This window comes from Cygnus atratus, chromosome 4 (genome assembly GCF_013377495.2).
Source record: "Cygnus atratus isolate AKBS03 ecotype Queensland, Australia chromosome 4, CAtr_DNAZoo_HiC_assembly, whole genome shotgun sequence".
NCBI classification, from domain to species: Eukaryota; Metazoa; Chordata; class Aves; order Anseriformes; family Anatidae; genus Cygnus; species Cygnus atratus.
In genome coordinates, this window is record NC_066365.1 from 21,451,943 (window position 1) to 21,464,842 (window position 12,900).

A 12,900-nucleotide genomic window follows, 5' to 3' on the forward strand; every position below is an offset into this window, starting at 1 on the left:
ACAGGGCAGACCAAGGTATCTTGGTGCCAGCCTCCCTTCTCTGGCTACAAGCTAAATCACTCTTTATTATCATTATTGACTACAAGTCCTAGCCAATCTCTGTCAGCATACCCGCAATTTTCTTTGTAAAAAACATGTCACTTCCACACCACTTTCTGGTATTGTGAAATCTGTGTGTGCACATAACTGACTTCGAGACAGTCACAGGCTGCCATTGAGTTAACAAAGAACCTTTCAAGGTTTGCTAATTTTTCTGAATTATAACAAGATTGGCTTCAGGTCTCAGGCTACTGATCTCCGTTTTGCCTAATCACAGCGTAACAACTGCCGGATTCCCTGCAACACTTGGTATCAACTGACCCGATCCACTGCTATGGAGTTCTGACAGCTCTACAGGACCCTCAATGTGTTTCAGAAATAAATGAGTTGCATACTCTCTATCCCTCTTAATTCACTTTAATGTGCTTTAGATGACGAGATTTAATTTAGCAATTTGACTCAATAAAATGTTACACTTGTAGGGTCAATGGTCTGAAAATTTAATTCCAGAGACTTAATTGCATTACTTTGTATGTGGAGATCAATAAAATCAATTTCATTGAGGAAGAAAATGGCACTTTTTACTCCCTAAAAAAATAGAATAGAAAATGAACTGCATTTTGCAGCATACCAGAAAGAATATTATTATGCACATCTTTGGAATACAAAAATGATGTGTCGTTTTTCACAGTGATGCATTTGAATCAGCACTTTCCACAATGTGATTGGTGGAAAAGATCACTAACAAAAACAATACATTAATGATTTATTCTACACTGTGAAAATTCAGTAAGTCTTCTTGTATTCCAATATCTATTTTTTGTGTGCTTTCTTCATACCCCCAAAAAAGTAAAAACTGGCAAAAAGATATCATTAGTGAGAACTTTCACATTTGATTACTTGAGGATAAGTGAGGTATAATAATTCTGTAGTGATACTAGTTCTTCCGAAACTTGATTTTTAGTATTCTAAACTGATTTTTGAAGAAACACCAGACATATTTCAGACAGACATATTTCAGTATGTTTAAGATTTAACAATAAACAGGCTTCTTTCTTCTCCTGGTATTAGTGCATATGATCTAGACCTGGCAAAATCAATAAGAGCTGGATGAGCCAGCTGGAAGCCTGACCAACAACAGCAGGTGCTGGGGTAAATATTTACTCGTTTACCTTCTTCACAGTTCTCTCCTTTATATCCGGAGTTGCAGGCGCAAGAGCCCATGATGCAAATGCCACGGCCCCCGCACTGGGGATCAATGCACTGCGTTGCAGGCACGTCGCACTCGGTGCCCTTCCAGCCGCTGTAGCAGAGGCAGCGTCCTTTGGAGTACTGCCCATTGCCGCTGCACAGTACCGGGCAGGCTGCTGTGGAATAAAGCACGACGGAAAGATTCGAATCGAGTTTTTTCATCAACGCTTCATAAACAAGAATATCTATGGAGCCTGTCGCATGCCAATTTCTTTCCTAATGTATTTGTTTTCATGCTTGCTTAGACTGACTTGGGGAGAGGATTGGGCTGAGGTACCTCTCGAACAGTCGGGGCCCAGAAAGCCAGGAAAACAATGGCAGGATCCAGAAACACACTCGCCGTTACCATGGCAATTCCGGGGGCATTCCACCACAGACTCTGCAGGAAAAAAAGCAGGATCACTCACCGACCCCACCGCGCGAAGCACCTTTCACGCGACCTGCTGCTGACTGACAGCACGCCCAGGTTCTCGGGGAAGGGTTAATGTTTGCTTTGTTTGAGGAGCATGCATTGCTGTTATTTTCTGTAGCTGATGCCTGTAATATCTTAGGAGTTTACATTCCAACAGGAAGGCTCCAATTATAATGGTACAACAAGATGAGCTCTATACTCAAAATACAGCTCTGTGCTGCTTAACAAAGACTTAATGACGGCGTACTCCTTTCAAGCACCGCTTTATAAGAAGGTACGTAACTTGTGCCTTAGACCAACTAATTAAATGTATATCCTGCATCTTTTTCTGAGCAGCAAAAGAAGCACTATGAATGGAAAAAAAGATCACCAGACTTCAAAAACTTATCTTTGGATTCCTAAAAAAATTCACAACCGGAGCCCCGCTTTTGGTCAGAGCTTTGAAGATGATGCTTACCTATAATGATGGTATTGAAGGACACCTGCTCCGCATTTTTCCCATCATTATAAAAGGCCAGATGCCAGATGCCGGAATCCAAATACTGGATAAAACCCGCTTCGTGGAGACTGACAGACCTCGTCTGCCGACCTGCTCGCTCCGACTCGAGCAGGTTGCGCTGCTCCCGTGCAATCAGCCGGCTGCCATCCAGGAGCTCCACAAAGTCATACTGCAGAGAGAAACAGAGGGGAGCTTGACATACAGCTGTGCTCATCCTTATAGCAAGGGCTTTTTCGGTGACATGAGTGCAGGACAGTGAACCCATTTCACACACTGGGTGGAGGAAAACATCAGCTGAAATAAATCTGCAGTCACCACTGCCACCTGACCTACAGGTGAGCGCTAACTTTCCAAGCATGTTACATGCGCATGGATTAACAATAATACCCACCACCAACCGTCTACTTGGCTTTTTATTTATTTTCACGTTGAGGATTAAATTGTCTGCGCAATCCCCATTTCAGACAGTTTGGAGTTCAGAAAGAAGAAGAGAAAGAGCTTTACTTCCATTCCCTCAGGCAGAAGCCCAAAAGAGGGAAAGGAAAGCATAAAGAATGACAACTACTGAAAATGACAAACTGACAAAAAATGGAGGTCCCTCAGGTCAATGGAGAGTGTATATTGTTTTGCTGACAACCATCAGTGGAGCTTTAGAAATGGAGCATCTCAGCTGATACAACAAGTAAACACACAACCCGAGATTTCATGCGTGTTCATCTTAACTAGTGTTAATAACAACTAAGGGGCTGAATCTGCTCTGCACTGTTTTATACTATCTGGGAGGCTGTTCTCATGGCTTGCATGTTTAGCATGGAAAGATCAATGTGTATATAGCAAAATTAAACATGCAGGAAAGTTCAAGAGCATTACTGCTTGTGGTGGAGAATCTTTGCTGGCCCTGCTGAAGTCTGCTCACAGTCTTACTTCAATACACGTTTATTGTACGAGGGGAAATGTTACACATAAACCTTCAATCTTCACACGTGTTTGAGAACTCTCTCAAATGGAATTACATCCAGGGCCTATTGAAGTAAAGGCCAGGATGTGCAGCCACCGATTCACCCAGGCTAGGATAACATCGGTTACCAGGACCAGAACATTGGTGGTTTTATGCCCTGACTTGTGGCCTTCAGAAACTGCTCCCAGGACAAAAGAAAACACGATAGCCTTTGTCCCAGCACAGGGCTTAAGTCCCTACGTTCTCTTCCCAAAACTGCAGGCTTGCAGGTCAAAATTCACTGGTATTGTATGAATGTTCCTCCAGGGTAATCAGATTTACCTTTCAACCATTCAGGATGTGAAAGAAATGCATAGTTACTATGCCTCTATCAAAACCTGAGACACCTTCCCAGCCACGTCTGACCAAGCAGAACAGAACGTAAATGCGATTAGTATGTGCAGGAGCCAGTACCTTGATGTGCTGTCACTTTGTACATGCAGCACCACATGAAAATGAATGTAACTGTTTTGGGAGAGAACAATTATTCAAAACCAGTCAACATTCCCATTTGTCAGAGAATTAAATATTTATATTATTATGCTTGAGAGAGAAAAACAATTTTGTATTTTTTTCCCTCCCACTAGACTCAAGAACACTTCTACCAGCTCATGCTGTTCACTAATATTTTTAAAAAGAGAAAGCCCAGGCAGTTCTGTGCTTCAACAAGTCATTTATGGACATTAGGAGTGACCTTGTAATTTGTACACTGAAGAGGGTCATTTTTATGTAGGACATTTTCAGCTAAAAAACATATTTCTGATACAGGAGCAAATGATTACACTACTTGATTGACCACAAAGAATATAATTAATATACAATATATAATTGGCTGACAAGCATGGTACAATTAGTGATTTTGTATCTGTAACATAATAAGGGCAGATGTTGTTATCAGAGCACCATTTTAGACTGTATTTTAAAAGCCGTACAGAGGGGAATTTACTGTTCAGTCTGTCCCCCAGCAAACAATAATTGATCTTAACCCTTTTAAAGGCTTTTTTTCTTTTTTTTTCATGCAGGACAGAATAACAGAAACAGACTGGGAAAAACAATTATCTTCATAAGCAAAAAACATACTAATTTTATTTTCCTCCTACGATGCTTAATTAATTACCTTTATATTGAGTCTAAATGTGCTGATTTGCCCTAGTACTCCATTCAGTTTTGCTTTAAACCAAAGTCCTTTTTTTATTCTTAAAGTCTCTTTAAATAAACATATTGATTCTCTGGCTGCAATGAAACTGACATTTTTAGAAAGTGTCACAAAGACTTTCAGGCTTGCCTTGATTGGGTTCTGAATGGACAGCCACTGTCAATTATTTCTGGTTGATTTATTTACGATTCCCCAGAAAGAGAGAACTATGCATCTCAGACTGGTCTGTGACACATACAGAGGCTGTGCTTCAGACTGATAATAGGTACCTAAGGAGAATAGACAAACAAACCAAAAATTTCTCCTGATTACAAGGTATCGAAAACATTTCCTACATGCTGTATTCCTATTATTTTGTACCGTGGGAGAGAAGGAGAATTAAATTTACTGCATTGTGTTATTACGTTGTGAAGAAATACTAACAAACTAATACGAATGGTTTTGATACAGCCCATCCTGTTCCAAGACAGGGCTGTGAACTTACTGAGATCTCTCCCAAGCTCATTTCTGGCATTCTTTCATTATGGCCATTACAGTGGTAGGATAATTAGCATCAGAAGATCACGCAGCTATGGAATGAAAGACTCCAGTTTCGTTTTACTGTTTGGTTTAACTGGATACAACAAAGACGTAGATAAGCAGGTGAAGGGTTTGGGAAACAGAAGTGGAGAAAGTGGCAAATGTCACATGCAGGTTTTGCATATGGAGAGGAGGCGGATTCTCATAGAAGGACCTAAGCTTTAAGGAGGGAGCTAATGTAGATGGTGGTGGTAATGCATGCAGGGTATCAAAGGCGTATGAGCAAAGATATTGGACGGGGACAGCTGGTACAGAAACTTTATGAATGCTGGCAGAGTGCAGGTAGTAATCAGTTCTTTATTATTTGACATAAGATCTGAAAATTCAAACACTGACGTTTGAGAAACAGGCAGCAGTTGCTCATTTGCATAAATTTTGCTATTAGCACTTGTCACTCTGTGACTAGGAGATAAGAGTAGATAGCGTTCAAGAGACACAAACATAATGTGATATATGTATGGGTGAGATCCTGCTCTACGAAGTCCTCATGAAACAACCCTAACTTTACACATCTAGAGAAGGGCTCTGAGCCAAGTTGTATCATTCTGGTATGAGATCGGGGAGCTACGGTAGACAGTTCTTAGGAAATTTCAGTTCTACAATTAAAAAAACCAACAACACCCAAAAGCAAAAAACACAAAACAAACCCCATCAAAACAAACAAAAAACCCAGCAGACAGCATTAAGGCACTCTACAAAACCATGGCAGCTCAACATCTGCTATGTTCTGTGCCGTTCTGGCCTCCCCATCTCAAAAGGCTACAATAAAACTGGAGGAGTTCAGAAAAGGGAAAAGATGATCAAAGGACTGAAACGGTTTTCATGCAAAGAATGATTGAAGAGGCTGGAAAAAACACTACTCCTTCAGGACACTAGAGATCTACAAATAATGGGTGAGACTGAGAAGAAATTAGTGGGAAAATCTCCACTGTCTCTTCCAAAAGACTACCAACTGGGTGTCAAAGTAAAGCTACAACGAAGCGGTCTCAAAACACACTAAATATATCATGCAAGATGTATAGTTAAACTGTGAAACTTCTTGATGCAAATGTCACAGATGCTAAAAGCTTCCAGGGGTTCAAAGGTAACTAGGAAAAAAAACATCTTTCAAAGGTTATAAAATATGAAGACAGCACCTTTGACTCAGGAAGTCCTTCAGCCTTAAAATGCTGGAGGCCAGGAGTGTATTCTAGGAAGAATAACTACAAATCTGTCATGCTGCTTTATTAATCTCTACAGATCTGCTAATGGCCAGTGTCAGAGACAGAATATTGAGTTAGATGGGCCTTTGATCAGACCCAGCATGGACATCCGTGTGTTTTTCTAACATGCTCCTATGACCCTTGGAGCTATATGAGTAAGCTGCCTCACGCAAAGAAAGGATGCCGCACAATTAGCTGGTAGTCTGCCACTGCTGGTTGTGGCTGGCTCACAGCGAAGTACTCTGTCAGCACAAGCTATAAGGGTTAGGGGAAATAAGACAACAATGAACAGATTCATGCTTGCAACCCTCTCAGTGTTCCATTTCATTAGATGTCCTTTAGCCTAAATCCTTTATTTTATATATATAAGCTAATTTGGCAAAATATGTATTTTACTCATAGAAGCTGCATCTTCATCATGAAGACCCTGATGAGGACTTTGCTTTGTTGCAAAAAGGCTTAAACTGTTGAGAAACATTTCACTCAACTTTTTTCCCCCATGTGCAGGAACATGGTTATCTGCCCCCCCCCACCCCCCTCCTGCCCCAGCTGCTCATTATATACCTGTGTTTGCGGGAGATTACATAAAGATAGTTAATCTCTGCCACCTAAACCAGACATGACTGGAGTCAGGCCATAAAAGTATTCTGATAAACCCTGTACCCCAGGGAATCTTCAGCAGTCCTACAAGTTCACTAGGGCTGCTAAGTAAGCATGCCTAATTTGTCAAGGTATCAAGTGTCAGTCAAATGGTTTGTGAAAAATACTCTAATTTTATACCAGACAAAAATAGGACAAGAGAGCTTGACCTATATCCTGGGAACAATATATCCAAAAAATCACAGAATCTACAGAAGATGTAGTAGCAGGATTTGTGCGTTTCTTTCTGTTTTATCATACTTAAACGTGGATAAGCACTTGCATAGCAGGAATCCAAAGGGAAAGGAGTCTGTGTAACATCAATGATGGGAAACAGATTTAGTTATCTTATTTTTCACAGTTTTTGGATATAGGGCACCCCATCTCAATCTTTTGCCAGGATAAGGAATCAAGGAAGGATCATCTTACACATCTACTTACATAACTTCTCATATAAATGCAAAGTCCAGATCAGCTTCTTCAATTTTATTCATCCTTGCCACACATGTATTTCCCTAGCTCCTGTTATTATTGTTATCACTGAGATGGCATTTGTATTCCAAACCCCTATGTCCAATGGCTGATAACTCTCTGAATCAATTTTTTTTGAGCTAGAATTTCTCATGCTTGTTGTCAGCCTAAGGGTGGGTTTTCAAATGTGAAGGTCTGAAGAAAATCCATTTAATAATTTTTTATGAGGATCAAATTTTTAAATAAACATAAGTGCATTTTCTGCATTCAATAAATTGTTCGTAGTTTAATGGAAACTAAACTAAAAACTCAAGCTAATGTAACATTATGAGATTTTAGTTGCAGAAAATCCTTTGCTGGCTCTTTCTACATAATTTGCGACAAAATTTCATATGAGACAGTACCTGCTAAGAAGGTGATATAATTAGGAATATTTCTATGCTCTAGGTCTTTTAAAATTTATGTCTAAAGAAATAAAAGAGATAAGTTTCACTAATATAACAACATATAAATCAAAATGAAAAAATAAGGATCAAAGAGAGAAATTGAAATTTCCAGTTTTCGAATTCGAAGCTGCAACTGCGTATCAGGCATAATTAGCCAAACTTCATTCAAACTATCCCATTAGGCTAGTATACTGAGAGTGGTGTTCACGGCAAATCTATACACTTAAAAAAAGTCGGTAAGATATTGCGTAATTCTATAAGTGGGGTAGAAGTGCATGAGCTCAACTCCCTTTTCAAGTGGAACAATGGTTCAGAGCCAGCACTTGGACTACCATCCAGCTGAAAGAAATCTGAACGTGGAGGATCTTAAAAATAAGATCCAAATACAATTGATTCCAAAATACCATCTCAGACAATGCTTCTCCCTTCCCCCTGCCAATCCTGCCAAAAGACTATTCATTCTTTTATGCTTCAACACTTCTCTAACTATGGATAAACATTGGTTCTTTGTTACTAGGCAAGAGCATAATCATACGCAGTAAAGTCTTGCTAGAAACCTTCTGAGGAGTGAGCAGAGTAAATCCTTCTGGGACACTTATGAACAGTTTTAAGACAGTTCAGATGTCTACTGAAAACTGATACTTTCACAACCCCAGTTTGCTGTATCTTCATAAGCACATATTACATACTTTTCCTTTTATGTATTTATTTAGTGAATCACCAAACTATAAATACTGTAGCATTTGCTTGTAGAGCAAACTGAAGTTTCCTTAAAATACTCTTTTCTTTTTGCTTGGAAATTTGGCAAATGCAGCCTTTGCCATGCACACATGACCACATGTATGACCATAAGAAACTGCATTAGTTTGCTTAGTTTTTTAAGGATATGTCTATATCCTAGAGAAGAAAAAAAGTATATATAAATTCTGCATGAAACAACCCCATATCTAAAGCATCATCACTGCTCACAGCATTCATGCAGCTTGTAAATAAGAACCTTTCCCCCACCCCCGTAATACGCTTTAGATCCCATCACTCACGGTATTATGTATGTTTTGGACATCACATAAGATCAATAAAGTATAAAAATTAAAAATCAGCAAAATGTAAAAGCACGTTATCCTGAGGAATAAAAAAAGATACAAAAGATACAGACTATCAGTTTTCGATAATGTATCATACTTTTAATGAAAGCAGTTCTCACCTGAGTATGTGAAGGTGGTAAGCCTTTTCGGCCATATACTCCGATCAATGCATCTTTCTGAAGGGATATATTGAATTTTAGAAATTGTGGCTGATCAATGAAGAGTTGTGATCTCCAGAAAATCCCAGGGGGGACTTCTTGTATTGCTCTTCGGCCTATATCAAGTTCTCCAGAATCTATAGTGTTGTTTTCTTGTGCAAATCCCCCTAATTTTCCTGACAGGTTAGAATAATAAGAGAGAAAAAATTAGTATTCTTTTTTTTGTTCTCAATCACCCTGCATATGAACTGTCAAATATTTAGAATCACCTCAGATAAAATGCTACTTGACAATCTTTCTCAATGTAAGGTCCCAGGGAATTCACTGATTGAGAACTAACAAAGCAAAGACAACACAAGTATCTATCAAATAAAAATACTGTAACTTCCCTGAGCACAGGCACTACAGAAACTGCTTTGGGATCTACACTAAACAATTCATTCTGGTCAAGTGTTTCAAAAGACAGTGTTTTCCAGCATAAAGACTTATTCTAAAAAAGTATAAGGAAAAAGGGAAATGCAGCAGACAGATTTTAAGATTAATAGATAAACCTAACCAGTCAAGAGAACTAATACACACAGTCTTCTCTAAATCAAATATTCTAGCATGTATATACAATCCTAGCAATGCCTACAGATCTGGTTCTCTATTTTAGGTTTCTTTTTCCTCTCCAAAAGGAAGGTAATGTTTCTTCCTTCGTTGTGCCTACATCCTGATGCCTTCACTCCCCATAACACCTAGGTCCTCTGTGCTCCGCGGCCTCAGCCCCAAGGTTGTTACCACCTTCCTCACCATGCTGTCTCCTGACGAAAATGTGTAGTAACATGTCAAAGTCTGGTACTTCCACTGTCTTCCATATTACAAATATGTACTTATCCTAAAGGGCAATTACTAGGAATAAGAACATAATCCTGAAGGGTATTAATGATTTTGCTCTAAGAAGCATTAATGCAACTATCAGCCTTAGGAGCCCAGTGATGATGGTTTGGAAATGCCCTGAAGAAGCAAAGAAGATGCTAACATGCAAAAGACTTGTGATTTCGAATGCTAACACTGAAAAACTGGATTACCAGCTGTGGCATTAAAAAAGAATATGTCATAAAATTCACATATCCACTACAAACTCTTTTTCTTCAAGTGGGTAAGTTGCAAGCAAGAAAGACTGTATTTACACTATAGCTCCTATAGCTCAGGTGCAGAACAGTATCATCTGATCTGCAATAGTCTGTGACCTCCCAGTGAAGCGCTGTCAAGTAAATGGATGGGGCAGAACTGTTGCAGCCCAAGCTGATAACTCTGCAAGGCACCAGGCTGCATGCTATGGATAGCACAGGTCTGTGACAGCACTGAGATCTCCGTGTTGTCCCTGGCTGCACTGCATAGGCATACTTTAAAATCCAGCAAAGATTACAAGCCTGTCTCAAAGTTCACTAGCAAACAAATTAAGGCTTACTTATGGGAGCATCTTCCACCTGCCAGGTTTGCAGGAAAAAGAACTACTAAGACTTATACACTAAGAAAGTGGCTTGGATGAATTGCCACCATCCAGGTTTAAGATTTGGGATGGCTTAGTAAAGCTTGCATCAACCCTGTTTGTGGCCAAAGGCTCAGACCTGGTGCCCAGGCTCTATATCCACATTTTGTGGCTGTACACAAGTGCCCTCCGAACCTGGTGCCAGGGTCAAAGCCTACTTTGACCCAATGGAAGCAGCGCTGTCAAACCTAGGCTAAGACAAAAAGATTTGCCTAAGAACTTGCCTATCAACACCTGCCAGACTATGCAGGCGATGCCACATTTAGTCAGCCGGCTCATCAAGGTGAACCTTGTGTGAAGCAATATAAAGGAGGATGGAAGTGTATTTACAACCCTATAGTCAACTGTGTTTTTTACCAATTCACTTCCTTTCTTCAGCAGCCAGTCTATTATAGGGACTGAACTAAATCCGTCCGAATGTGATAAGCATGTTCAAGAGATGCTGGCTTGTTTGCGTACAAGTGTTGTAAAGAAGTGACAATGCTCTGTTGCTGCCCTGTCGTCTATGTTCAAATTCTACATTATTCATCATTTGAGCGAACAAACTGACACAACCTTTTTGCAAACATTTAGACTTTGAAAAAAAAAAAAAAAAAAAGATTAAAATCTGAAATGCCAGGTGAGGTCACAGATTTATCCTTGCCACTTTTTGTGCATCCCAGATGAGGAGAGTCTGCTTTTGAATTAAGCAGATACAGAAGCACTACTGAGAGGCCTTGAGTGGGGGCTCCTATCATCATCAGGGCTACGCCGCAACACTGCTGCAGTCACTGAAAATGTCGCACTTACAGGATCATCATATTGATCAATGTTCTGCTTTCAAGAGACAGTGAAATATCTGATCTTGGAAGAAACATTTTTTTACTCTTTTCAGGATGACGTTGATGCTTTTCTAACTTTGGAGTTAACCTTCTGCAATATTTATACGTTACGCTAGAAGATAGATCTTGATTTACTATTTCAGTTCATTTAAAAGTATGTTTCTTACAACTTCAAATTGAAGCGTGCTTTGTTGTATAAATTCAAGAACTGATGGCTGGTAACCACTAAACAATAAATATTTGTTTGCAGTATTGATCTACAACTTCCCCTATTTGTATATTTGAAATGAAAAACAGCTACCTCTTTATACCAGTAAGAAAAGATGAACTAGATAGCTTGAACAGGTGCTCTTTTTCAAACAAATATTTTGCCCAACGTGTCAGAAATGGCTATTACTGGACTTCAGCAATTATCCTTAGCAGGTAATGAATGATCTTATAGGCTCCCATTTTCTTCACCAACAATGGGGTACGTTTACTCTGTAGCCACATGTCCCTTTAATGCCAAACTACCTCTCTCAAAGTCATCACTAGCTTTTTGTCCTCCTAAGAACAGGGCACTAACTATTCTTTTTCCCTCCTGGGGAAAGAGGAATAAGAAAATGTTAGTAGTTTCATCATTTCCTTTTCACATTCTAAAATGGTAACAGTTCTTACACAAAGCTTTAAGTCCAAAGCTTTAAATCCAAATATGAAATGTCACATTCATTCACACAATTCCGTAATGACAAAATAGTCCAAAGATAAAACCTATTTTTAAAACAGCTAGCCTCCTGAATATTTTCCCTTTCATTTTACTTCTCTACCACAAAAATTTATTCCTTTCCAGCCCCTCATGAAAAAAAAATAAAAATAACGAAAGAATTTATAGGTAAGTAATATTTATATCATAATTTCTACTTATGTTGCTAGAAGTACTATTTTTCAATCTACAATATACATTATTTTGCTGTATTACATACTATACATCATTATATTGAGTACTCATGAGATAAACAACCCAATGTATTGCAGTTAATTAATAGATAAAATATTTGTTATATTTCTTATTTGTAAATTCTATTTTGACTGTCTGAGGTTAGAGTGGACAAAATCCTGAGCTGAACAAATATTTAAAGCAATAAGCAAAATTCAGTTATTGTTCAAGAAAAATAGTTCAAAAAATCATGAAAATTACATGAAGCCAAACTCCCTCTCCTTATCTGCAAACATTCTAGGGATTCATACACAAGATATTCTGTAAAGAATTGAGTATCCATAACAGAATGAAAATGAATGCATAACCAAAACACAAAAAAGCTGGACAATAATTGCTGTACAGTGTCACATATAATATCATTTTCCATCCTTCATAGGCAGCACTAATTAAAATATTAGGTTGCAAAGCTGGATTTACAGACAATCAATAGCATATTCACCCATTCCATTGAATACCCTTGTATTCAGATCTTTTTTTGTGAGACATCACTGTATATCCTTCTGCAACAACTATTTCAACAAATGAAATCAAAATACTCCTTAAATAGATACCTTTTATAGAAAAAAAAAAATCAATATAGCATCTAATTAAGAAGTTACTATACATTCAATTAACATGATATACTGTAAACA

The 12,900-nt window shown here is 38.7% G+C and overlaps 1 protein-coding gene across 5 annotated transcripts in view; it reads right to left on the reverse strand.

Annotated features, from left to right (window-relative positions):
- The window catches only part of TENM3 (teneurin transmembrane protein 3), a 420,747-nt gene that overhangs the window by 84,262 nt on the left and 323,585 nt on the right, over window positions 1-12,900 (reverse strand). For all 5 annotated transcript variants that reach the window (XM_035557879.2, XM_050710510.1, XM_035557878.2 and 2 more), the window contains 4 exons: window positions 8,896-9,110; window positions 2,160-2,370; window positions 1,568-1,669; window positions 1,212-1,406 (listed from right to left, as the gene is read on the reverse strand). In XM_035557879.2, the coding sequence (XP_035413772.1) occupies window positions 1,212-1,406; window positions 1,568-1,669; window positions 2,160-2,370; window positions 8,896-9,110 (723 nt within the window). The remainder of the gene's footprint in view (window positions 1-1,211; window positions 1,407-1,567; window positions 1,670-2,159; window positions 2,371-8,895; window positions 9,111-12,900) is intronic.